The 27,538-nt window shown below is 40.1% G+C and overlaps 1 protein-coding gene across 4 annotated transcripts in view; it reads right to left on the reverse strand.

Moving 5' to 3' along the window:
• CLIC5 (chloride intracellular channel 5) overlaps nt 1-27,538 on the reverse strand; it is an 86,429-nt gene that overhangs the window by 17,328 nt on the left and 41,563 nt on the right. For all 4 annotated transcript variants that reach the window (XM_074861399.1, XM_074861403.1, XM_074861401.1 and 1 more), the window contains 3 exons: nt 18,088-18,197; nt 17,638-17,763; nt 16,197-16,303 (listed from right to left, as the gene is read on the reverse strand). In XM_074861399.1, the coding sequence (XP_074717500.1) occupies nt 16,197-16,303; nt 17,638-17,763; nt 18,088-18,197 (343 nt within the window). The remainder of the gene's footprint in view (nt 1-16,196; nt 16,304-17,637; nt 17,764-18,087; nt 18,198-27,538) is intronic.

The raw sequence follows: 27,538 nt of genomic DNA on the forward strand, positions 1-27,538 counted from the left end.
AAGCACATAAAAGCCAATCTCTGTGGCCTGAAGGAGCCACTGGAAGGCAAATCATTCCATCCTAAAATAGCCTAGGAAAAGCTGAATTACCACCAGAGGAACCTCTCTCTCTCTCTCTCTCTCATTTGAGAATAGGCAGACTGGCTACCTAAATTTAAAATAGCTAAAATTAGGTGAGATGACTCCTATTTTATGTGTCTGAGTGGAACCGTTTGCAGGATGAGGATTTTACTTGATAGTTATTATGGTAACAGATGCAAAGCACAGAGGGCACAATAAAAGCAATATGAACAATTGATTCTTTGGACAAATTGAACATAAAAATTATTTGATTTACGTTAAAAGAGAGAAAAACTAGTTTAATTTTTTAAACAAAGCAAAATAACGTAAGACTTCCAAACAGACATGAAAAGAAAAACAGAGCTGTTTGGGGATGGTCAGTTAAGTAAGCCTTGCCTAGACATTCAATCATTTTCACATCACTTTTTAAATGTTGGTAATCTTCAAAATTAACATGTCATTTCCAAATTAAAAAGAGAATAACCTTTTGTTTCAAAAAGTTTAAGAGAAAATACTTTTACTTTTCAAAACAAGTCATTATTCACCAAATTCAACCCACATTTGCCAATAATTCAGATTACTCACACCACCCGTGGCATTTTTTGTCAAATAAACATTTTGTCACAAAATATTTACTCCAAGATGAAGTAAAATATATGTGGTCCCCTTCGTAAGTGAATACCACTGAAAGCACAGTGACAACAAGGCTTCAAAGTCATCGAGGCCCAGCAGTATAATGGCTTTTGTAGCCATCATCTGAAACCACCTGAGACTGACCTCGGCAGAACTGCAAGTTTCTTAGTTGTCAAGCTCAGGCAAGTTCAACAAACAATGATCCATGTACAAAAATGAACAACGATTCCTGCTGCTACCCTGGATCACTGATTGATGCTTTTCCTTTTTACTGCTTTCTTCCACTGCCCTCCAGTAAGATTTATCCTGTAACACACGCAAATGAACTTGGTGAAATACGCAATGAGGGAAAAGGGGGAACAGTACATAAATATTCACAGTCTCACACAAACAATCTGAGATTTATTTTTCCTTTAAAAAAACAAACCACCTTTCCTGATCACTTCCAGATTCACAGAGTTTGATATTATATGAGACCCAATACTGTTTTCTGGTAGGAGAGGGAAACCAGCTAAGAAACAGCAATTTAAGGTAAGAAAATAATATCATTCTACTAGTCTGACAGTCTGAATAAAGACCAAAGATTCATATTTTCACTCTCTTTTTTCTCCATCCTGCTAATTTTTTTCAGGCAGGCTCAACAGAGTATTGTAACCTTAATCTGTGTAGATTAATCCTTCTCACATGGAGGAGCTGTGACTTTAATATGCGCACCACTGTACTACATATTGAACAGTTTATCTTCTCCCCTATGATTTCAATATAACCCTTGAGATTTGAGTGCTGCCTTGATTTCTTCTGTTTAGCCATTTAAGAGTTGGGTATCATGTCTAAGCTGGTTTCGTAGGTTCCCTCTCTGCTCAGAGGTACTAAGCATCTCCAGAGGGCAATTCCTTCCAGCTGCCCAAGACACCTGATTCAAACTGGTGTGACTCACTCCACACATGCCCTTCTCACTGAGTGAATTACAGATGAAGCCTAAAGGACTAGCTCAGACTAGACACCTAACTTTCAGGGAAGTGAAGTTAGGCGAGATGAATCCTACCCTTTGAATATAATTTCACAGTTCACCTAAGTGATGTAGGATAATACCTCCCTTTCTTTTAAAGTTACTTAAATATTAGGGCTTGCTCCCCAAAGGGCAACTACATTGCCAATTTGAGCATTGCAACATCTTTTCCATCTTTCTGAGCAGCGTCTATACTGAGAGGCAAATGAGTTGGCAGTTGCTAAGAGAGCCATCGGAAATGCAGAGAAGGATGGAGGTTGTATGCTCCCATGCATACAAGGCATTTAGATGCCTAACTCTGGGCCAAAGGGAGTTTCTGGGGTGAGTCACCTCTCCTATTAAAGATGTTCCATTCTAGATAAATGATTCAATATTCACTGGAACAGAGACTTGTGCATGTTCCCACAATGAAGGTAAATGGCCGTATAACCATACTGGAAAGTTGTGATCTGTCTGTTTCTACTCACTTAATGAATCAAGGAATACCTAGTTGTGTACACAGAAGAGAAATAGATTAGTGTCTCTTATTCCTCAACCTTACTTTCCTGGTTAGGGGTTTCTCTCAGGGGACAGGGGTTCATATTCACCCTCAGATCAGTTGAGGCTGGGATGTGAAAAGGGATTTTTTTACTCATGCTCAGTGTTCAGGTGAGCGTGCACCAGGAGTGGGATAAGTCACACGAACACAGGTGCGCACATGCAAACAGCCACATAACTTTGGTCCTAAGCTGCCTTTCAGACATGGTCTAAACCAGGAATAAATATGTATGTATTTTCCATATATGTTGGCACATGTGTTCTGTGTATGTCCAGTGGGAGAAGTGGAGGTGCTAAACCTCAGGAGCACTTCATCCAAGACTCAAAGGAACATGGAGCTGAAATACAGCTGTTAGATACACAAAGCACCTTAGGAACCCAGACACATCAAAAATCTATTGATTTACTTATGGCTAAGACTCACTTTGCCTAACTTCAGCCATCTAAGTGTTTAGGTAATTAGACCAACCTAGTCATCCAAGTTCCCTTTACAAATAGCAATGAAAGACAGGCACCTTTAAAGGAAGTTCTGACAGCTTTAGATCCATATTTTAAGATAAATCAAACTGCCTTTTAGAAATGGGTTTATGTCCCTCTCCATTGATCACAAAAGAAGCCAGGATTATTGAATGACTAACGTATAACTTTTAGACAGACAGGTGAGATGATCCCTCCCTTATCATCCTTCCCTTCCCTCCCCATCCCATCTTGATGATGTGGGTTGATCAATTAGAGCTTCATGCCAAACATTTGGGATATTTTGACAGACCTGTCTCAAAAATTCCCCAGGTACCCTTTCCTAAAACAGAGCACAATGATCCAAAGGTTAAGAGGTTACCTAGATTTAGGAGACCTGAGTCTCTTCTTCTCAAGATTTTCTACATGACCTTATATAAATGATTTAAATTCTCTGCCTTGCAACTTCCTATATACGCAGTAAGGATAATAACACTCTTCATCCACACACTTTACATTGGTAAAAGCAGTAATGTACCAGTTGTGGACTTATGTTTCAGGTTAGAGGGGGATAAACAGTAAATATAGCAAAAAGAAGAGGCATCTTTTTATTTTTGTGATATTATCTTTCCTACTCCCAGATTAAACCTAGTGAAACAGGTGAATTGATAATGTCTTTAAAAAGAAAATTAAACACATATTTTTCAAGCATCTAGAAAGTTTGTTTTTTCTTGTTTCTAGTTTTAGACTGAAAACTCAGGTTTCTTCCTTCCCTTTTCTTGTTCAGTTTTACAGTGGAGGCAAGAAATAAATGTAATACTTGTAACATTATCATGAAGAATGCAATCAGAGCACCTTCAAATGCTGTTTTTTTTTAAGAAGAAAACCCAGGTGTTCAAATGACACCAAAAGAAGGGTTCATTTCCAAGTCTCTTAGGAGTCCAAGCGACCCTGAGGGCAGGAAGCAAGTGAATGTAAAACTACTGGCCTACAAGTGCCGCAGGAAGAACAGTACCTAACTTGCATTTCACAAACCTTCGTAAGTCTGTAGCAGCACATAAGTGACAAGCATCATTTCTAGAGCATGTCCCCAAGGGCCTAATCCTGACCTCTGTGATGCTACTCTTGTGCAGGTGCCCCTAAACCAACTTCAGACAAGCAGCAGCTGATTTGCATCAGAAACCTGAAAAAAAAAAAAAAACATCAAACCCTGCAGATTATAAACCCACATATTTATAATACGAGAATGTCACTCTGGTATCTTGATTTTTAGAATGTTGTGTGTTTACTCACAAGGTAAAGTGTTGTTTTACTACCAAAGAGCAAACAAGATGATTCTGGAACTAACAAAGAAAAATAACTATACGTTTCTGCATTAAAATAAGAGTAAAGTTAACTTCTGGTAGAGTGCAACTGGGCTTTAGTGACAGTGCTGTGGGGACCCCTTGTGTTCTAGTATTTAAGCAAAGAAAATTTTTCCTCTACAGGCTGTTGGTGCTCGCATCTTTAACATCAATTTCTCTCAATCTCAGGCATAGAGAGGAATCGATTTGCTTTTGTTTACACCAGGATAATCCAAATTGCACTCCACTGATTTCAACCACATTATTTAACTACAGCAGTGGTGAAGACACACAAGAGGGAAACATAGTGATGTCCAGCTAGCAGCACATGAAGAGAAAGTTTTAAAGCTTACTGAGTTCCCAAGTCCCTCAGTTCACTTAGCAAATCTCAGTCTCAAATAGTTTTATTTTAATGTTTCCAGTATTTTCTGCCCTTTGTGTTCAAAATTGTTACTCAGATACAAAAAAACCATGAGACGATGAGATTTACAAATGACTCACATCTTAATTCTTTTCCATTGTTTCTCTGCTTTTGAGATTTTTTTGTCTCAAGCTCCATGAAGGAGTTTAGGATCATCATGATTATGCCTCAACTTAACCTCTCTGAAAGGAACAGAGGCAATAAGAGTTATACTTATGTCTGGATGTATGAAAAAATTTCAAGTTCTAGTAGGGAGGTCATATTCCCCCTGTTGCAATGGTACTGTTGCGACAAGTATTAAGAAAATTTTTCCCCAGTTAAAAAAGGTTTTGGAAATTCCATCAAGAGGTCAAAGGAGAATAATATGGTATTCAAGGACTGCAAAAAAAGCCTCAAAATGTCAGGTTTGAAGAGTCTATTTGTTCAGCTTATCGGAGAGAAGGCTGACAGGCCAACATGCACAGATCCTCACACATGGACAAAACATTTGGGAAGTGTGAGAGAGCTCTTCAGCCTTGCTGATGAAGGTGTAAAAATGTCTAATGATTGGAAGTTGGACAAATTTGGTTTCCATGTTGCCAAAGCAATGAACTGTTTAAGAAACAAACAAGGAGAGAAGAGAGGTGGACTTACTTCCTGGGGCGTTTAATGAGACTAAGAAAAGGCAGGCTTTAATCCAGTTCTGGCAGAAACAGGAGAAACTGGGATGAAGGGGGATAGAGTCACATGGGCAGGTCATGGCACTTTAAAATCCCTAATATCATCTTCTAGGTCTTGGAACAAGGAATGACGTAAGTTGACTGTGCTGCCATCAATATCACTTAGAATTTGCTCCTCAACATTAAGACAATGACTGTAATTAAATCTCATGCTTCAAGATTTGAGATGTTTGTAAAGATCACAGTATCTTTTCTCCCAACACGGAATTAATCAGGTGTTACAAGGCTTATCTATGGCCATCAGGTCATTCTCTGCTAGAGATGACAACGGTTGGGCCAATGCATTAAAGTGGTACAGAAAGTTGTAGGAGTCTGGGCCGCGCTGGGAGAAAGTTAGTGCAGACAGAAGAATGCAAGGACGAAGACAAGGCCAGCAAAATAAGGCTGGCAAAAACACACAAGATAGCAGATAAGTGAGAAACACCTGTGGTCAGCAAAAGCACACAAGTCTGAGCAAAACAGGGTATGAGATAAGGGAGTTTTGGCAAGTTTTGGGCTTTACGTGCTAATTGCAATTAACCAATGCAAATGCTTGTAGAGGCGCGTGAACAGCGCGTGTAGATGACCTGTAGCCTATTAGAAGATAGATGAGTGCGTGTACGGAACTTACTAGAATATAAATGTAACCAGAAAAGGAATAAAAAAAAAATAAAAAAAGATGGACAACCTGATCATCACATTGGTGTTGCGTCGTTTCTGTTCCCGCATGGAGAAATAAGGACCCCAGCTAATGGTGACCCCGACAGAAAGTCTTGCTGAGTAGATGCCTTCCTCACATGTTCAGTCTCATCCTGATTCCAGGTGAAAGACCAGGAAATATTTGTTTTGCAGCTTTGACTGGCTGAATCACTGGGGATTTGCCTTTCCCTGCAGTGCAGATTATGGACCAGCTATTGTCATCAGCTGGGCACCTCTCATACAGTAAATTCCTCTCTTAGAGGGGCATTGTGCACCAAAGACACTTCAGTTTCTCCTGTTCTCTGCTCTGATGGAAAAATTCTATGCTAAAAATAAAATACTAACATGTTTGCTCAATGGGCAAAACTGACTGGGATGTGATTTGCAGGAGAGCATAATAAATAATCCAAAGGTCCTTCTAGCCTCAAGCTCTGAAATTCTGATTTTTTTTTTTTTTTCTGCAATCAGAAGAATCAGGATATTTAGACAAGAACTATGTCTCCAATTCCCATTTAGTCACCTTATTCCCAGCACTGTTTTCAAGCTAAAGGTCATCTATTTAGGATCTGATCTAATAAAGAAAATTAGCAACATTGATTTTCATTTATGTCTCATTCTTCTCTTCCCTGTTGTTTTATGAAGAACATTTGCATGCATAAAAACAAAAAATCTGTTTTGGGAAAAACAGATTCTGGGCCAATTCTTCTCCCTTTGAAGTCATCAACAGTTTTGCAAACTGACTTCCAGGAGCCAGTCACTGGGCTCTCTATCATGTGATAGCTTGCTCTACAATTGCTAAATATAAGCCTGTGAACAATACTCTTGGGACAATAAGACCAGCTAAGTGCTGAACATTTGCTTATTTAATATTTGGACACTTTACTGAGTAAGGCCATAACTTCATCTAAGTCCTTGCTGTGGGGAACATACTTAAGATGCACCAAGTACATCGCAACGAGGGGAGTTACCCACCAGTGCGAAACCATAGAGCAATGAAGTTAAAACTCAATTCTAAATAATAATGTAATTTAGGCCTCCCATTCCAGCAGCAAGGCGCTTAATTCCTCCCAGGACTGCTGCCGCCAGATTGCTCTAATCCACTTCCAGCTGTGCTGCTGCTCCTGTGTGTGAGCATGGGAGCTCGGCTGGGAAACAGAACAAAGCATCCCAGTAAAGCCAGCAGCACTTGGAGGAATATTCAAACACACAGGGGAAATAATTCCCTCTTAAAGACGAGTGTCTGCCAACTACTGTTCCCATTGCAAGTATTTTAGTCTAGGCCTGGCCTGTGCATATAGACCCTGATTCAGCAAAGACTTGAGAACATGCCTTAATTTGAGCATATCATTAACCTCGTTGACTTTAGTATATATTGTCAACTGGCTTTTAGGGTTTTGCGTATTCTGTGTCTTGAATTTACATAAATATATGTATTCTTTCATTTTTTCTCTCCCTCCCTATGGTATACTATGGCTTCAAAGCTACTTCTGCACAGATGTGTCAGAAAATTATGTCTGCTAGTACATTAATTGTAAATATTTACTGTTCCCAGAATGGCTGCATAATCAGACATACCAAATCCTGCCTTGGAGGGCTTGCACTCTGATCACATCTGGATTTACACAGAGTTTTAGTTTTAGTTTTGCATTGTTTTCAAGTATTATTTTTCACATTTCCACGAGGAAATCTTCACACTTTAATTAGCAAGGTCTTAGAAGAAGGAAAAAAACCTAAATGATAGGAAAGTTCAGAAACATTCCCTAATAAGGTACATATTTCTGAGATTAAGATGATGGTTTGTTATCATTTTAGAAAACTGGAAACCTCTTTCTTCCAATGGCATAAAATTTCAGTTCTTGGTTTTGGCAGGTCAAAAGACAGTGGTCCTTAAAGCTGTCACTGGCACCAGACAGAATATTGATGGCTCTGGGCCTCTGGCCAGCATGATTTTGAGGAGAACTTTCAGAAAGTTATTTCTCAGGCAAACTTATTTGGTAAACTGCTGTTTCTGAGCATTTTAGAATCAGTCTTTGATTACTGGGCAGAAAGCAGATACAGCAATTTAGGACAGATGATAAATGCAACTTGTGCCACTACTTAACAAGTTAGCACACAGCTATCACCACCGTTTTAGTGGTCTTTATATGTGTGTTTTTATAAAGAGACAGAGTGGAGAACAGTTTTATTAACATATCATGAGTGAGTTATATGGGTCATCCCAAATGAATGGCAATAAAAGCTTTATATCACACTCACCAACATGTATTTGGTACTTTATGTGCCACAAATGTTGCAGAAAAGCTATTTTACATATGTTTTAAAGACTGGGTATTTTTTATATTAAGGCTGGTTTTGTAAAGCTGCCAGGCACTTTAGCTACTGCGAGTCCAACAGTATTCAGCTCAGAGGGACCCATAAAAACTTGTTTAAAATGTTCTGAAATAGCTTTTTTGTGCTTCAAAATGCCAAAGTTAAAGATCTGTCACCCTGATATGTTCCATCACAAAGCAAGTCCTTTTCTCTAAAACAATTTTAAAAGGTATTTCTAGTCCTTCCTGGTTGCATGACAGAAAAAACTTAATATCATCACAGCACAGGACAGATTGTGGCTCGTACGGGGCCTTGGACAGGTGTGAGGCTTTGTAGTGGAAAATGGAAATTCTGCAACTAAAGAGGAAGAAGGAAAAATTTTAATGGCAAGTTGATACACAGACATCATGCACACATAGATATTTATACCTATATATTTATATGACACCTTGAAAATCTATGCAAAAAGCATAAAGCATTAATGTTTGTCACAAATTAGAGCCTGATCCAAGATCCTTGTCACAGGAAACTCTCCATCAATACAAGGGCATTCAAACAGCTTTTTAAACTTGCTCTGTTAAAGTCAAGAGGAGCTTTGCCAGGAACTTTGTTGAGCACAGGGTGAAGCCTTTAGGCACAGAATAGGCCAGAAGGATCAAAGACTCAGGACAAGTTGTACCATGTTTACAGTTATAATCTGACCCCTTTGGATGTGAGAAGCCAGGCTGGAAGGAAGAGAGGTGACCCCCAACCCTTTCCACCAATTGAGATGCTGTGGGGACAAATGTTTGCTCTCCTACTTGCTGCTGGAGACCAGACCAGACCACCTTGTCAGGATGACACAGGCTGACCCACAACATCAAGAAGCTCCTACCCCAGCTACACACATCAGCTCAGGTGCCATGAAGGGTCTGCACCACAGAGCTGTTATTACTGTAAATATTCTATGTAGGGTTTTGAAGTGTAACTTTCTGCTTATTTAAGGAGGCATGCAATGACTTCTAGAAAGGATCAGAGAACACCATTCAGCATGTGCACGTACCTATACTATGGGTCTGACTCTCTTCTTAACAGGAGTAACTCCACAGTGTAAAACTGATGTAGGCCAGTTCCTATATCCAGCCCTAGAAGTGTGTGTGCATATCTACTGTATACATACATACACGGCACATGAAGAGACACTTCCCACCTCACGCACTGAACCACAAAGTGTGATGTAGCTACTGAAGGAGGTGAATGGCATTTAATCACATGTGAGTTAATGATTTAAATGCGTTTTTATTTTTGGCCTCTTGATGTAAATCCAAACCAGACAAGCAAAGTCCTCTGGTCAGACGGCTGGAAATTCCTCTGCGTGAAATCATGTTGGTGGTCTCCCGGCTCAGCGCCTTCTGAAGAGCCGTACAGTGAAATATCCTTCCGTACCACTAATGAATGCGCCCACCCACACTGGAGCTGGTGCCCCCTAAGAACTCAATTCAAGAACAACTTTTTAAACTCATAAATGAAATCAAAGGGCTCTTTCTATGAGCCAAAGAACTTACAATTTTAGGTGGGACAGTTAATGGGTGGTTACTATAGGTTGTCCCCTTGGTTTGCAGTACACACAGTCTTGCAAGAAAAAAAATAAGCAGGATACTGAATATGTACACAGCATTCCAATTAATTAAATTTCATCCCCCTCCAATGAATACATAAATTGTTACTACCCTTGTTACTGTACAGAGCCTGAATGACTTGCTTAGCATCATCCAAAGGGACTAAAGTAAACTCACATGATCTTGGTTTACTTTCCTATGCTCAGACAAGATCACCTTCTAGATATTAAACAATCTCTAAGGAACCAAAGACTCTGAAATTGGCCATGAAAACTTGAGCAAGAGCATCCAGGAAACAATTTTTAAGACTACTGCCACTAAACTCTCCAAGGACTCCTGTTCTTGTGTGAACGAGCACTTGTCATTTCAAGTATGAGTGGTGAAGCCTGGAGAACTGAATACCCGGCTGTGCTACCGAAGCAAAGCACGGATCTAATCCCGCCATGAGGAGATGACTCCTTCAGAGAGGCCTGTTATAAAATTATCGAGTGACACAGGGGGTGGAAGGAATCAAGCCCGTTGTAATTGAACTGACTTGAAATAATAAATGCACACACTTTCTTTAAACACAGCTTGCCACATCCTGAGAATCTGGAATCAATTCCTTCCCTTTCAAGAAGCTTAAAAGTGGTGGGACTTTGATATGGCATGAGCATGTTTGCTTCTGGGCTTACAGCCCTCGCCAGCCTGTTCCAAACCTTTCAACATTTTTATATTATAAGACAGAAAAGTTAGGAAAACAAAGATGGAAAAAAAGAATCAGAAATTCAGGGAACTATTAAATCAGGGCAGCCTAGCTGCCAAATACCTTTGGTAAGTAAACGAATCATGATCAATAACATATTGCCATACAGACTTACAGAAGAAGGTTATCACCTGCTTCTGTGCCAGGCATAAAACATAACAGTGTGTGGCTGATGAAGTACTGCATGAATCCAGAAAAAAAGTACGTGTTTGCTCTGTAATGTTAAAGCATTTTACTTCAAAGTAATTTCAATGCATCCAGAAAAAACATGATTTTTTCCATGAAAACTTTGTCAACATCGATAGGTTACTATGACACTCTTCTCTTCTAACGATGTTGCATTTGTAAGAGGAAACTGTCTTGATAGAAGGAAACCTATTTTGTTAAGGGGATGTTTCAGCCCTGATTGTAAAGCTGCTTGCTTTTTATATTCACATATTTGCCAGCAGAGGGTATCACAATCTTAGAAACAGACATATGTAGCATTGTGTCTATTCATTTACATGCAAGAATTCAGACACACACTAAACCAAGAAATTACAAATCTTGTTTTTTTTCAGTAACATTTACCAGAAAAAATACCCAAAACATTTAGCTACTTAAAGGCTACAGACTCCGATATCAATGCCATCTCACCACCTCTCTCAGGATAGGAAATACTGCAATGACATAGCCAAGTGATGGCATCACTTAAAGTCTAAAATTGTTGCATGACCCTGGCTTATTTTTGGCATGCATTAGGTTCTCATTAATTCTCACATCCAGTACCCTCTTACTGCATATACTGCATAAATCTCATTAATTATCCCAACCACTTCACGCCACTTTTCAGCAAAGTTGTAATAGCCACAGGCTGTAGTGAGAGATCATGCTACATAGACCGCATGATCTCTGCTAAACCAGTATGCTACAAAGAATGATCATATATAATTACACTTAACCCACACTTCTCACAGCTAGAGATAGGCTGATGCTACAAAATCCTAGCCTGATATCCCATTCATTAATGAATTCACCTCCCTGACTCCCAAGTTAAGAGAACATAATTTAAACAACCTGGTGTTTGGTGTTTTAGCTTACTTGGTATTCGTCACTCCTCTATTCCCAACTAAAATAAATTAAAATTATTTTTATATAACAGTCTGGGTTCTCCATTCTATTTTGGATTTATTAGCAAGTCTTTTTCTATTTGTGTATTTTGATCACGTGCAACTGATGTCCCAGTCACAGGTGTGTTTTTCCAGATTAACCCAAGCACTTGAGTCAGCTGGAGCTAGGAGCTGATATAGAGGATGACTATGAGACATGTATTGCCTTGTTCTGAGAACTGGGTTATATAGGAACCTTTTAAGATGATCACAAACAAGGTCAACAAGAAAAGCTTCTATAAGTACGTCAGTGATAAAAGGAACACTAGGGAAAATGTGGGCCCTCTCCAGAAGGAAATGAGAGACCTGATTACCCAGGATATGGAGAAGGCTGGGGTATGCAATGACTTTTTTCCTTCACCAGCAAGTGCTCCAGCCACACTGCCCAAGACACAGAAGGCAAAGGCAGGAACTGGGAGAATGAAGAACTGCCCACTGTAGGAGAAGATCAGGTTCGAGACCATCTAAGGAACCTGAAGGTGCACAGGTCCATGGGACCTGATGAGATGCATCCGCAGGCCCTGAGGGAACCGGTGGATAAAGTGCCTAAGCCACTATCCATCACATTTGAGAAGGCGTGGCAGTCTGGTGAAGTTCCCACTGACTGGAAAAGGGGAAACATAACCCTCATTTTTAAAAAAGGAAAAAAAAAAGAAGACCCGGGGAACTACAGGCCAGTCAGTCTCACCTCCGTGCCTGGCAAGATCAGGGAGTGGACCTTCCTGGAAACTATGCTAAAGCACATGGAAAATAAGGAGGTGATTGGCTTCACTAAGGGCAAATTGTGCCTGACAAATTTGGTGGCCTTCTACAATGGCATTACAGCATGGGTGGATAAGGGAAGAGCAACTGACATCATCTGCATGGACTTGTGCAAAGCATTTGACGCTGTCCTACACAACAACCTTGTCTCTGAATTGGAGAGACATGGATTTGATGGATGGACCACTTGGAGGATAAGGAATTGGCTGGATGGTCACTCTCAAAAAGTTGAGGTCAACTGCTTGATGTCCAAGAGGACAGTGGTGACGAGTGGTGTTCCTCAGGGGTTGATGTTAGGACCAGCACTGTTTAACATCTTTGTCAGTGACATGGACAGTGGGATCAAATGCACCCTCAGCAAGTTTGCCAATGACACCAAGCTGTGTGGCACGGTTGACATACTGGAGGGAAGGGATGTCATCCAGAGGGACCTGAAACGGCTGGAGGTAGGCCTGACAAACTTCACAAAGTTCAACAAGGCCAAGTGCAAGGTCCTGCACATGGGTCAGGGCAATCCCAAGCACAGCAGCTCTGTGGAGAAGGACTTGGGGGTATTAGTAGTGGATGGAAAACTGACTATGAGCCAGCAATGTGCACTCACAGCCCAGAAAGCCAACCATGTCCTGGGCTGCATCAAGAGAAGTGTGGCCAGCAGGTCGAGGGGGGGGATTCTCCCCCACTACTCCACTCTTTTGAAACTCCACTTGCAGTGCTGTGTCCAGCTCTGGGGCCCCCAACATCAGAAGGACACGGACCTGCTCGAACAAGTCCAGAGAAGGGCCACAAAGATAATCAGAGAGCTGGAGTACCTTCCCTTATGAAGAGAGGTTCAGAGAGTTGGGGTTGCTCAGCATGGAGAAGAGAAGGTTCTGGGGAGACCTTACAGTGGCCTTCCAGTACTGAAAGGGCACTACAGGAAAGCTGGGGAGGAACTCTTTATCAGGGGGTGTAGTGATAGGATGAGGGATAATGGTTTTAAACTGAAAGAGCGTAGATTTAGGAAGAAATTCTTCACTGTGAGAGTGGTGAGTCACTGGCACAGGTTGCCCAGAGAAGCTGTGGCTGCCCCCTCCCTGGAAGGGTTCAAGGCCAGGTTGGATGGGGCTTTGGGCAACCTGGTCTAGTGGAAGGTGTCTCTGCCCATGGCAGGGGGGTTGGAACTAGATGGTCTTTAAGGTCCCTTCCAACCCAAACCATTCTGTGACTCTATGATTCTATGAAACAGCAACCTCTGTCCTTTTTTGATCTCACCTGTGCATATGGAGAGAGGGGAAGGGACATTCTCCTAATTAATTACATTTTATGTTTATAAAATGCTTTTTACAGAACTATATATAACTATACAGAACTATATACAACTTCTGCTGTTATATAGGAAAGATAATGCAACAGAACTTGCTGCAAAATGACATGTATCAGATCAAGTCTAGAGCCCCAGATCCCTTTTTGTTTGGTGTTGCAATTTTAAAAAATAACAATCAAAACTAAATATGTTCATTGGGAAATACATACACAGTGGTGCTGTCCTTTCCTTTTCGCACATAGTCTTCACTGCTCAAGAAATCTAACACAGCTACCTTTTAATTAATTCATTATCCGCCATCAAGATTAGCCTTCAGAATAACTGCTGTAGGTTCAGATGAACTGGATAGGAAAGTGGGTAAAATGTCCCTGGGATAAGGGAAAAGCTATTTTTGCTTAGCCCTTGAAGAGTGGAAGTCATTTACTCTGCTGAAATTGAGATCTATTTCCCACATGGCGCAAGTCTGCACTGATCATCCTAAAGACTCCAAGGTCCTCAGGTACTTTACTTCATTGATAGAAAGAATATGCAGGTACTACTTATACTCTGATTGTCTGTGCTTTATTCTCCTTGCACTGAAGCACTCCAGCTGTAAAAAATTAAGCTAAAATCTCTTCTCTACTTCAAAGAGGAAAGTTGAGTATCAGTATGTTCAGGGACTGAAGTGTGTCTGGATATAACAAAAGCACAAATCAGCTAACAAAATGGAGTGAGGACATTTGCAGGGAACAAACACTGTTGCTCTCCTGAAGCTTAACATCTTTTTTTCTCTATAATCTTGGTGTGCTTAATTGCCATTGGAAAGCATTTTCCTTTTATTTTTAAGAGTACCTAAACCAGGAGTTTGTTTGTTAGGTAGAGCTAGGGAAATATCCCATTAATCACACTACAGCTAGTAAAAATGTGGAGCCCTGATCACGAGCACTTTGCAAGGTTAGATTCCTTATCTCACAGTAGCGGATATCCGATCCTGAATTCCAGCTCCGTTTATGGCCAGATGCAGACACCTCTAGGACAGCCATTTATTACTGGATGGAGCTGCCAGCCCTTATGAATCCAGGGATTTACATATTGCAGAGTCACTGAGAAGTGACGCGTTGGGATTATGCATGTGGACAGATACCCATGGCTGTTTTAGAATGCAAGGGGCAGCACAGCTGAATTTAACATTTACAGTTGCAGAGCAGACCATAAAAATTCCTTGTAAACAGCCAAGATATTTTATTTTCACTGTAACATCTATTTTGTCTAACTCTTAATTTATCTTCCTTTAACAACTTCCTACAGAGGTTAGCTGAGTATCCCATTAGCATTAGACAAAAAAATAACTTTTTAGCATCCCTGAGAAGTGAAGCACTATAATTATTTCCTTCTGTTAACAACACAAAAATATTAAGGAGCAGATTGCTATGTGACATAAATCATCATTTACCCATTTTCTTCTCATGGATCAGCCCCAGGCAATGAAATATAATCACAAAGATGAAATCTGTGGCAGAGCTGGAACCTGAAAAAATCTAGTCTTCTCTGAACGATATGATATGATATGATATGATATGATATGATATGATGATACGATACAATATGAGCACATGGTGTTTAACATGCTTTAGATCTCTGTGAAACTAGTAATACAAGGTAAGATGTACAACAGCGAGCGACTGCAAATATTCTACTAGATCATCTCAAGGGATGCGGCAGTGTAATTCCATTAGCTTTCATGGAGCAACAAGAGCTTAGACTAGCTGAAGTCTTGCCTCTCTGAGGGGAAAGGAATGTGGAGAAGAAAAGCAATTTCATTAAGAAGACAGTGTAGGATGCATATAAATATGCATGGCATCCAGCTTTTGGGGTGGTTATTTCTTTTGACACACAAACATGTGAGGGAAAATCTGGAGCTTACAGAGTGCAATTACATTTCTTAAAGTCGTTTCTTTCATTTAATTATTTTATATTTAACGTCTGGATATAACTCAGTTTATATGAGCAAATGAGCTATAACAGCATAACATAAGTGGGACAAGAGTCTGATTGCCACATTTAACAAATTATGAAGGGTCAGGGCACAAGTTGCTCTCACCCAGTCATTCACTGCTAAATTTTAAGTATTAGCACAGTTTTAGGTGCAGTCAACACACACTCCTCTAAGCAGTGCCTGAGTAAAGTAGAGGAGGTAACATGGGCCACCAGCCAGTTCCAGTAAGCAGTATAGGATCCTGTTCTGGTGAGGAACCTGGACTGTATGGACAGAAGCCATGTCATGGCAGTTGGTAAAGGGGCTACTAAGCACTCAGTGGCTTGTTTTATTTACTAGTATAGATGTAGTTAATTCAACTGTGGACATGTGAAATGAGTCCACTGAACCAACCATCTCAAGCTGATCGAGAGCAGTACCTGATGTCATGAACAGAGTTTACAATAAAATGATGGGAGAATGGCAAAATTATTCCACATTTGGTAATGATCCGACTCACCAGCATTATCCTGTTGCTTGGTATTTTTGATGTATGCAGAAAATTTGGAAAATATATCAATTCCTGCAGTGTTTGATTCCCGGTGCTTAGCAGCTAGCTTGGGGTACCTGAAAAGGGAGAAGCAGTGTGGAGAGTATCATCTTGTTACCAGCAACATAGTGATGATTACAAATATAATTTACAAGAAGAAAGGAAAAACCCCTGTAGGAGGAACTGCAATTAACGCTGTCATTTATCTCAGAACAACAGCTTGGCAAGTCCCTCTTAATAATATCTGTGTCTGTCAAGGCAGGCGTTTGGATAGTTACACAGGGATGGCTTCATGACAAAGGTGCTTATTACCACGATCCAAGATACAGTGGCCTTAAATCAGAAAGAAGCATAAATTTCCAGCAAGGTACAGGCGAGTTTGGCAGACAGCTCTCTCCATTATGAATGGCAGTCGTGTCTAATTCCCTACGCTGAAAATGTACTCCAGGATGTAATAGCAAGGCGTGTTAGTATTACCCAGGTGAAGGGACATAAAGTTTTCAGTGTCTGAATTGTTTTTTATAGACATCTGGTGCAAAGGAATACGTCGATCTGAAAGACCAACACAAACTAATGACTCCTACTGACTTCAGTGGTCTTGGACCAGAGTATAGAAAATTTAAATATCTGATCTCTTGCCTCAGGACTGGCCTGTAGCTGCTGATTCACTTAGAGGTAAAACACTCCATAAGGAATGAAGCCACTTTTCATCGATTCATAGATTTTAAGGTCCAAATCACAAACCAACAATTTCTTTTTCCCAGTATCCTTATATTAAATCCAAAATGTTTGACTAACTAAGGCATATCTGGTAAATCTAAACCTTTCCTTGGTAGCTTGTTCCAATGGTTAATCATTCATACTGAAAAAATCTGTGCCTTATTTCTAACCTGAATTAGTTTGGTTGTAACTTCCAGTCATGGGCTCTTGTCATGTCTTGACTAGAATAATGAGCACTTTTCTGCCTCCAGAGCCTCTAGTACTCTGTAATCAGTTCCCCTTCCAACCTTTCTAATACACCATACAGCTCAGAAACCTCCAGTTTTTTGCTGTAAAATGCTTTTCCTGGCACAGATATGTTCTGTGGCAATTCTCAGCATCTATTCCAAGTTATTTTTAGCTTTGTAAAATGTGGACACCAGACCCCTACAAAATTTTTCTAGCATTGGTCTCCTTAATTCTGCATACAAGGCCATCCTGAAATGTGTACAGAGAAAACATTCTGCAGTTATTAGTCATACAAGTAACCTTCACACATGGAAGTCATCTCACTGAAGCCAGCAAGTTTCATAAATAAATATTACTCCTGTAAGTAAAGATTGTAGGAGGGAGTGCTTTTTAGGAACTCCTCTTAGGACATCTTTCATTCCTAGGAAATGGAATATTGACTGAAAAAATCCCAAATTCTTACTTTGGAGGTGCAAGAGTCTCTTCCAAGAATTCCTCAATCTTGTTAACATCTGTCTTGACTTCTCCATTAAAAGTCAAGAAAGGTGGGTGAGTCCCAGGAGCCAAATTGTGTAGGTCAGCTGGCTTTCTGCAGAGAGAGAAAAAGTCATGAAATCACTAATCTTTATGGTCAGGTAGTCACACAGATATTTATAGTTTCTAAAAAATCAGTTTGCCCTTCTTTTTTCTGTAGTTTGTGGTTAGAAGACTTTGAAACTACCCCAAGCACCCTGTTTAATATAAAAACATTCCACAAGTGAAAAAAAAAAACCCAAACCTGAATCCCAACTATTTTGTTGTGCACCACAGACTCTCTAGGCTAGATACAAATCTGATTGAACTTGGTGGGGCCTTTCTATAGGGCCAACACTGGATCATATAACTATTTTCAATTAAACTGAACAATTTTTACCTTTTCAGGTCAACAGTGGTGACGTTGAATACAACTCCTTTGAGCCACAGGATCATGAAAAGACGCTGGGAGAATGGGCAGTTCCCAATGCTTTCTCCATCTATACCGGCCTAAGGGATGGAAAGAGAGGAAAAATAGATTTGAGACTTATTAGTCACTTACCTCCCTCAAGACGGAAAATTGGAGGTTGAGAGAAAAATTGCCAGTTTAAAAATAACTGAAGGTGCCTGTTATTTAATATAGTTTATCATCAACACAAGAATGGAGTTACTCCAGGATTCAGCCTTCATCAAGAGCTTGAGAAAGCAACCTGGTGCCTCTCCTGAGGGCAGCTGTGGGTAAAGGAGATTGTCCCTTGCTGATAGCAAGCAACATCCAGGAGACTGTATATTCTTCCAATTATTCTAGTCTCTACAGGACTGTCTGTTTCATGGACATGCTAGAAAACTCAGAACAGGTTTTCTGCTGTATTTAAGTCTGTGGAGTGCAGCTTATATCAGGTCAAGATCTGCTTCACTGTTTTACTATCCAAAATGTGGACTTTCTAGATTTAAACCCAAGTGGTCTGGACATTCACTCATTTTTGTTCACATCCAGTAAAACAACAGCCTCAGAGACAAACAACTAGATCCAGACAGAAATCTCCATCCGAATCCTTCCAAGGTTCAAGGCAGATTTCAGCCACCGCATTCAGTCTGTTCCTATCTCTAGTACCTAATGAGTTGCCTACAAACCACTACAAAACAATACAAAACTGCTAGTGTTAGCATTGAGGAAACAGCTTATTTTTTCCTCTAAAAATTTATGGTCCTTAGCCACGCAAATTCTGACTTTGAGCCATGGAGGGATACAAATAACACTAGCTGAACTGAGCCAAAGCTGCGTCCAAGGACAACATCCTTCTACAGTAATTATGCTTGTGGCCAAAGCTTTCAGGACGATAATGGTTTTGATAGATTTCCATTTTAATTTGTGGTACCATTGTGTTTAAAAGATTCTTATAATCCTGGTGAAGCAACCAACCTTCCGCTGTTGACCCACATGGGTTGCATAACTGTATTTTATGCACACAGTGTGTGTCCGAAAATGGCTGATGAAAGAGCTAAGTAAATACATGCCTTTTTCCTTTGGAGAAAATATTATATTATTCTGTTTGCTCTCATGAATTTTATCTTGTTAATATTCAAGCTGTGAGGTAGCATTTCTCTGTCTTAAAGAAGGAATCACTTCTAATTATTGCAATTCTGTGAAACGTTCACAGCACAACTAGAAACGTTTTGAGATGTGTCCAGTTGCTACAAATTCAGGCGTTGCATGGGAAATGTTTAGCTGAAAGACTTTCTGGTAGGCGTCGTCAATCTTTCTCATGTCTTGATCACAGCTTTTGATGATTCTGGGTTTAAAAACAAATTCCACATTTCCTATCCACCAAAATATGGAGAGAGCATGGATTCAAGGGTTGGAGACAACCATTGTAAAGTTTAGGGCTATGTAAAGCTTTTTTGTGGGTTCAGATTCGGTTTCAAACACTCAGACCCTAGAGGTATTTGGATATGGGGGTACAGTTTGGCTGCACTTTTACTTGAAATTATGGATCTGCAATATGTTTGGTACATGGCATATGCAAGAATCAGCAAACAATGTGGGTGAAAGAGTGGTATGGCAATGAGGATGAGCAAGTGAAGATGCATCTTCCCATCTGCCAGAGATGTGAGTAGCCTAGTTGTGCAAAATTCTATTAATTAAGTAGTTAGCTCTGTTCTGCAAATTTCATGGCAAAACGACGGCAATGTTACCATGGGAATACCAGGCACCACTGTATTGCATGCAATAATTACTGCAAAGTCACATCTATTGATTTGGCTTTGGCCTGTTAAACCACTCCAAGCACTTTTAACTTCTTATCTTCCTGAAAAGAGGCAAGTGCTATAGGAGAAAACAGCGATACGACAAAAAATTTCCCCTTGGCTTTTTCACCATCTCAATCATAATCATATCCTTCATAATGGAGTTGGTTAACTGAGTCTACAAACAATATATTCCAAACCTAAAATTTGAAGAAAAACATATCGACAACTGAATTAGAGGGCAAAAGAGTGCAGACAGAAGGGCTGATCCTCATCTTACCTTCTCTGGATTTACTTTGGCTTATAAATTCATTGACTCTGACTCACTCTTCACCTGACTCCCTTCAAAGTGAGTCTAAACCCCTGGTTTGCTAAGTCCTGCAAATACCTTGTGAGCAAAGGGGTCTTGCCTCACAATAACATGCAGAGCTCCAGCCCTCCTGCAAGTCTCCATCCTGCCTGGAGGCAATCTCCTGCCTGTCCTCATCACCCACTGCTTGTGCTGCAAGTAGCACTTTCATCTTTTTCAGGAGAGACTTGGGGACACCATTTCCCTGCTCTCTCTCCAACTACGTATTGTCATACAAAGGTTAAGGGTTACCAAGATCTGCATCTTTTTACACTTCTCCGTCCTGCAAGGCAATGCTGAAAAATCCTCTCAAGACCAGAGAGGACTAAAGGGGGGTCAAAGCAGCTGAACAACAAGGAAGAAATAGAAGTGATGGGTCGTGTGAGGCTAAGGGATGCAGTCCTTGGGGACAGGAGAAGGATGTGAAGTCTGGAAGAAATAAGATTCACTTGGAGATCAAACATAAAAAAATTAATTGTGTAGATCAAACGAGGCCTCCAGCAGCCCCAAATGGTCAAAATATCTTCCCAACACTTCCAAAATAGTGGGAAACATTAATTGCTAGAGACACATTGGGAATAGACAGAGGAAATTCCAGAAACAAAAGATAAACTAAAGAAAAAGTATGGTATGATCTCTGTTCAAAGCTCCTGGATCTGGAAGCCAGGCTCATGATTTGGGTGGAGTCTGACTCATGGGTTTTGAACTCATGTGACTGGCATAACTGAAAACGCTACCACAAATCACAAGGCAAACTGGTGACAGAGGAGGGAACAGAATCAAAATCTCCCCAGCAACACAATTTATCCATTAAATTCAGCTCTTTTTCTGCAGAAATTATAGGCAAGGCTCTGTCGGTTTTGTGAATCCTTTCTCACTGCTTCTAACAGCACTCAGTAACTCGGTGTTCAGCACTCAGAAAGAGCAAAACATCAGTAGGTAATAACTTCAAAGGCTTATCAGAGTGTCTCAATATCCCTTGTGAAGTCCATTAACTACCAGAGGGAGATGAGGAAGAATAGAGAACTTCCCAGGCTTAGTCACTCTTAGCTTCAAAGAAAAACAGCTTGCTTAAAGCACCCCAGTAGTGCCTAAATACAAGCCTGTTATGTATCTGTCCAAGGTTAAGGCTCAGAAATGAAGGGATTAAATAATACCTTCATCAAGATCAAGAACTCAAACAGTGGATGGAAAGAAAAGAACAAATAATTTACAAGCTAGAGTAACACTGTTTATCCGTGCTGTTATTCACAAATGAGCACAAAAGCTTTCTCACATAGCTTCCCTGAAGCACATCAAAAGTGATCAACCACTTAGAAAAAGGAGCAAGTTGATGATATATGCACTCTCCCTGCCAGTAACAATAGATATTTCTGATTTAACGATTGCAACTAGGGATAGACTTGAGGCTTTGTGGGCACTAGGATCAAGGAAATAGAGTTTTTAAAGTGCACTATAAGTCCCAAAGCTGTGAAAGGGTTTCAGAGCCTCCTTCTCCCTATGGAGAAGGACCTCACCTGAAAAGGGAAATTCCCAGAGTGACTGTGGAAGAGTGAAATAGACTCGAGGATTTCCTGTGTGAGACTCTTTGGCCAATGCTCATCCCACTGCAGTTTAACTGAGATGCCTGAGGGAAGGTCTCCTGTGCAGGCAAGGCCAAGACACACATCCAAAAGATAGGCCTGGCCACCTTTCACTTTGACTGAATCCAATGAGTGTCTGAATTTAGGCAGGATGAATGTGGACCCCAACAACAGAAAATACTGGAATTTGTGGAGGCAGAATTTCTAGAAAATTATTTTGCTCCATCTTGGAAACATCACTTTCTGCTCCTGTTGCTTTACACAACCTTACTTTATGAGTTTACCTACTAAAAAAAATATGTTTTTCTACTTAATTCTCCAGCCATTTAAGTACTTCACACCAACTGATGAAAGGTCCTGCCCTGGAACTCAGTATAATCACATTGGGAAAACCCCACCATCACACCAGCTGTTCTGAGTAATGGCAAGAATGAACAAGATGTTCTCCTTCATTATTTATAAGGTGCTCCTCCTTAAATACTTCAACTATTTTTAAAGAATTAAACGTCAAAGATATTTGTGTGCACATGTGGGGGATGTACGGACACATTGCCAAGGAATAAAATTAAGATGGTTTCAGGGTAGGGGGAAGAAAAAAAAAAGCCTTGGTGATTTTATGAGCTTGTGCCAAGTATTTTTGTAAGGTAGCGGTAGTATCGAGAGCCTCCAACCACTGCACAGCACAGGTGAATGATGTAAACAGGGAGCTCTTCTCAAGTTCAAGCTAATACTTTGCTATAAATAAAATAACTGGAATAAACTTCCTCACCTATTCCAAAAATACTTCAACTGGTACATGCACAGTGACTGCAATGCACACAGACAACTGTATATTATTTTAACTAACCTTAAGAGGGGAAAAAAAAGCAAGTTTCATTTCCAGTTATTCCCAAAATATAGCAGCTTTAAAGAAATATACTATCATTAATAATGACTAAGCATCTAGCTTAAAAATGGCAGCGCTGGAAAGAGTTGCATATCGGAAAGCACTGTGTTTTTTCCAGGAAAAGAATATATTTGGTTTTATCTATTCTCCTTTCCTTTTTCATTGCATTGAGGCCACTCTGCACAATGGTCCAGTTCTCTCTTAGACTCTGGGGTAAAGTAGGGAGATATTTTGATGACACTAAAACACATTTCTTTTTCAAAAGGATTTTAACAAGTTAGCAAAAAAACAGTCAGGCTAATTCACCTCAATGTTTCCCAGTAAGGATTAAGGAGGGATTTGATTTCATGATCCCTACAATCAAAATCTAGGCTCACATTACACATGGTTACACCCTCTCTGTTTTAAAATTGGGAAAGAGCCTGCCTTTTGACACTTACTCTTCTTACGCTGAGAGCCCAAAGGGGAAGTGAAAATCCTATTCGAAACACAGAGCAGGCCAGGAAATATCCTATTTATTGTGCCATTAAAAAAAAAAAAATCTGTCTTAGTAATTATACCACACACACAATAGCACAAATCTCCATTGTAGGGAAAAATCATTGGCTGCAACATGAGATCAGACATGCCAAGGTATTGCTTTAGCAAGGATCATTTTTTTCCAGTTTCTTGTCTCTTTTCTTTCACAACTTCTTGTCTAAATGTAAAAGCCAGTAAGCTATTTGGAGTGCCACCAACGGAGAGGCGAGCTAAGAAGTGTATATTCATAGAGCAGCGCTCGTGGGTCTCAAGTAAGAAGTAAATCTTGTAGCACAAGTCCTGTGTATCACAGGACACTTATTGATTGTGGCTCCGGTTCAGGAAAGCATTTAAGCATGTGCTGAAATACATCCCAATTTAGAGGAAGTCTATGCTTGACTTTAAGCATGTTCTTAAGTTCTGATGATTTCAATGGGACTTAAGCACACACTTAAGTACTTTCCTGAATGGGGGCCTGTAACAACAATAATAAATTTGCTGTGCAGCATTTTAACTTCATTGGACTTTTTCCGAGATTTCATTTTGCTAGGAGCAACTCTGAACAGCAGCCTTCCAAGGGAGGGCAAGACAGAGCAGAAATATATTCCTAAGCACACACACATGGAAACGGACCATGTGCATATATGTCAAATAAAAATAGAGCATTTGCTAGAAAGACTGTCAGGGTAGTAACAAAACAAAAAGGAAGTGGTGAAATTCTTTAGCCAGCTCCCCAAAAGCCAGCCAAAATGTTGTCCAAGTTTGGCATACATACAGACATATATTCTAGATGCACATAAGCTTAACTTGGTCTGCACTGCTGGCCAATTTGAAGGGAGTTGGCTTGTTACACTCAGTTCAAACTGGTGAGCAGCACGTCAGTAGAGCTGAGGATCTCCAAGGAGCTGCACTTCTCAGACCTCTGCAGTTTTGGGAGAGATGCATTTGTACTCTTGAGACATTCAGGATTTCCAGAAGATGGAATTGCAGGTTGGAGACCCCGTGGGCATCAGTAGTTAAGACATGACAAGTATTTTCTTTAGGTTTGGTAAATCATTATTTTCCAGCTTTTTATATTCACAGTAATGGCAGCATGGGCAGGAAGGGATCAGTCATACAGGTCAGCTTCTTCCTAGGGGTCCTTTCATGATGGTTTAGGATGTTCACAGTTGAAGATCAGTTAACTCAAGCTGGTCCATGCGCCTGATGCAGAGCAAGTTCATCTGCCACAGAAGCTGAGGTCCTGGTAGCAGAATAACTGTGTGCACAGCAATCAACCTGTACAAATAAGTCTCAGTTTCCTCAAGGGCTTTGTTAGAGTCACTGGCCACTGCGTATGTTCTGCATGAAGTATGTTTTGCTTTGAAATAAATTCTGTGATTCCAGAAAACTCCAATCAGTCATGTGCAGTTTGGATTTAGAAAACTACAGACTAGACACAGGTAAATAGTCTCATCATGTGAAAATGATTCATGCTATTCCATCACCTCTTATTCTTTCTTTAAAGAACTAAAGGCGCATGACTTGAAAGAGTAGAAAAGCACAGACTGGCCTGACACTATAGACCAAGAAATTATTTTGTTCGCGTTTGTATTTGTAGATCGCTTACTTATCATTGCATGTGTTCAACTTAATGAGAAATTGATAGTAGATAATCAAAGGGGGTAGGAACTATAACAAAACTTCCTACACCAAAATATATACATATATATATATATATATGAATTAAGGCTGGGACCAAAACATTTTTTTCTAGGAGACCATGTTCCACCATGCCCTGCTGTGAGGAATTTCTACTACCAAATCTGACTTTTACATGGTGATGTATAAAGGAAGAGCCCCCAGAAGAGTGAGAGTCATTAAGTAACATCAGCAGTATTGTAGAGACAAACCACATATAGCACATCTTTAATCTATATTCTTTTAATGTCAGCCAAATATCGACTAAAGGATGGGTGGTAAATGCAGGCTGACATTTTCAGAGTGGCTAGCAGTTTTAGATCCTATGTGACAATTTGAAGTCAGTTGACTTCTCATAAGTATCAACTCTCTACACTTGGAAAATCAGGCCATGACCCACCCAGAAGGAATAGCTCTTTTTTTAAAAGTCTTAGTAAGAATTTTCTAGATCTGTTTTGGGATTATCCCTGTTTGTGAGTGTCTTGAGCAACTAGGCAAAAAATTAATATGACAGTTGAAAAAAAAAAATCTCCATCAGAAGAATATTCTTTTGAGGAGCACACTTGGAATTTGACAAATACCAGATAGAGATGTGCAATGGCTTTGGCCATACCACCTGGGATATATGCCTGGAGTCCCAGCCTTTGGCTACCTGCCTCAGTCCAGCTGGAGGATGGGCAGGGTGCTGGGACCATGCAAAGCTGTAAGAGCATGGGGTTCCAACGTGCAGCTCAGTCAGGACCCGCAGGGCTCCTGGCTGCCCGGCAGCCCACCCACCAGCCAAAATTTCCTTTCAAAATTACTGAGACTATTTCATTTTCCCTCCTCACAGAAAACCCACAGCTTCTGTTCAATAACACTGCGAATGTTTTAAAACGTGTTTTTTAGACTTAGAGCAATTTAGAGTAAGATCTTGAAATTCTTCAAAACCCAAAATTGCCATTCTCATCACAGCTCTCATTAGCAGATTATGCACAAAGTTTGTGTGCTTCTGGACATAGTGGACTGGATATATATGTTTCTTTCATGGCTTGATGGACAAACAACAATCATCCTTTACACTTCTTCCTGAGCCTTTTACAAACTAATAAAGCAGTTGTGCTCCCATCACTTACCAGTATCATGGCACGGGATCCTGCGTACCCACATTAGCCACTGGATGTAACCACAGAGAACAGCTTTTAAAAGCTTTGATTTTTGGGGACCCATCAATAATTCATTGAGAGTGAGACGCCATAGGAACAAGAAAAGAACTCAAGAAATTACAGATGTATAAGCTTAACATATAGAAAGATACTGGAACAAATGATTAAACAGTAAGCTCACAAGCACATGTGGAGAAGTAAAGTTGATAAGAAAAGAGAGTAAGGACTTCTCAGGAGCAAATGACATTAAATCAATCACATTTTGTTCTGACAGGGTATGCAGCACAGTGGGTAAGAAGGAAGCACCAAGTATCTAGAAGCTGACTTCTGTAAGACTTCTGACATAAGTTCCATATCATATTTTCATAAACAAAGTATGGAAATAGGACCTGTATGAAATCTCTGCAAAGTGCTTGTATGAGTAGTTGCAAAAATACTTACAGAGTAGTAACGATCAAGTTTTCTGTTAGTGTAGAAACACATAACAAATAGAGGCATCATAAAGGTCTACAACAAGATGAGTCATATTTAATGTTTCCATTAGCAAAATGGATGAAGGAATAGACAGAATCCTACAAAATTTCCTGACAGCAATAAGCACAGAGGAGTTACTGATAATTACCAGCAGAGGAGTAGACTCCAAAATGATGCTAAGAAGTTGGAACAAAGTGTCTGAAATCACTGAAATGGAATTTGGGAAAGTAAACCTCCAGGTATAAGAGGTAAGAAGAACAAAATCTAACATACAAATACAGAATGGGGAATAAGCTGGTAAGGCTGCAAGGATGAAGCAAAGGAGATTTTACATCAATCACAAACAATATGAACCATCAGCATATGCATCTAGAAGCAACAGCAACAAGATAATGTGATGTACATGCGATGTTCTACCACTACATAACAGTCCTCAAGCGTGTAGAAGACTTTTACAAAGAGGAAGATGATCCATTGTTGTTCCTGCCCACAGAGGATAAGATTAAGTATTTTGCTTAATTTGCAACAATAAAGCTTCAGGGGAAAAGAAATCCAGTGTAATTACAGGACTAATGAAACACAAAGCAGGCTTTCTAAGGAGGTTGTGTAATCTGCATTAGTGGAGGCTTTGAAGAAATCAAAAGAAAAAAGTTTGTAAAACTGGTCTCGATTTATTTCATCCTGCTGCAGAGCAGAGAGGGTGCATAGGATGTTTTAAAAATCCTTTCTAACAGTATGTATTAGTGACTCTGACAATAAAGTTGTTCTTGCTGTCAGTGCTAGACGCTTGGTGGCACAGACTTTTGCTTTCCTCTGACCTGCACAGGATGAAGTTTGGCCCTGGTGAAGTCAATGGGAATTTTGCCTGTGACTTTGATTGGACCAGAATTTCACTCAAAGGTTTAATGGCCAGAAGGGACAATTATAATAATCTTTCCTGACCTTTTGCGTAATACAAACCATAGATT

Source organism: Strix uralensis, chromosome 3 (genome assembly GCF_047716275.1).
Source record: "Strix uralensis isolate ZFMK-TIS-50842 chromosome 3, bStrUra1, whole genome shotgun sequence".
NCBI lineage: Eukaryota > Metazoa > Chordata > Aves > Strigiformes > Strigidae > Strix > Strix uralensis.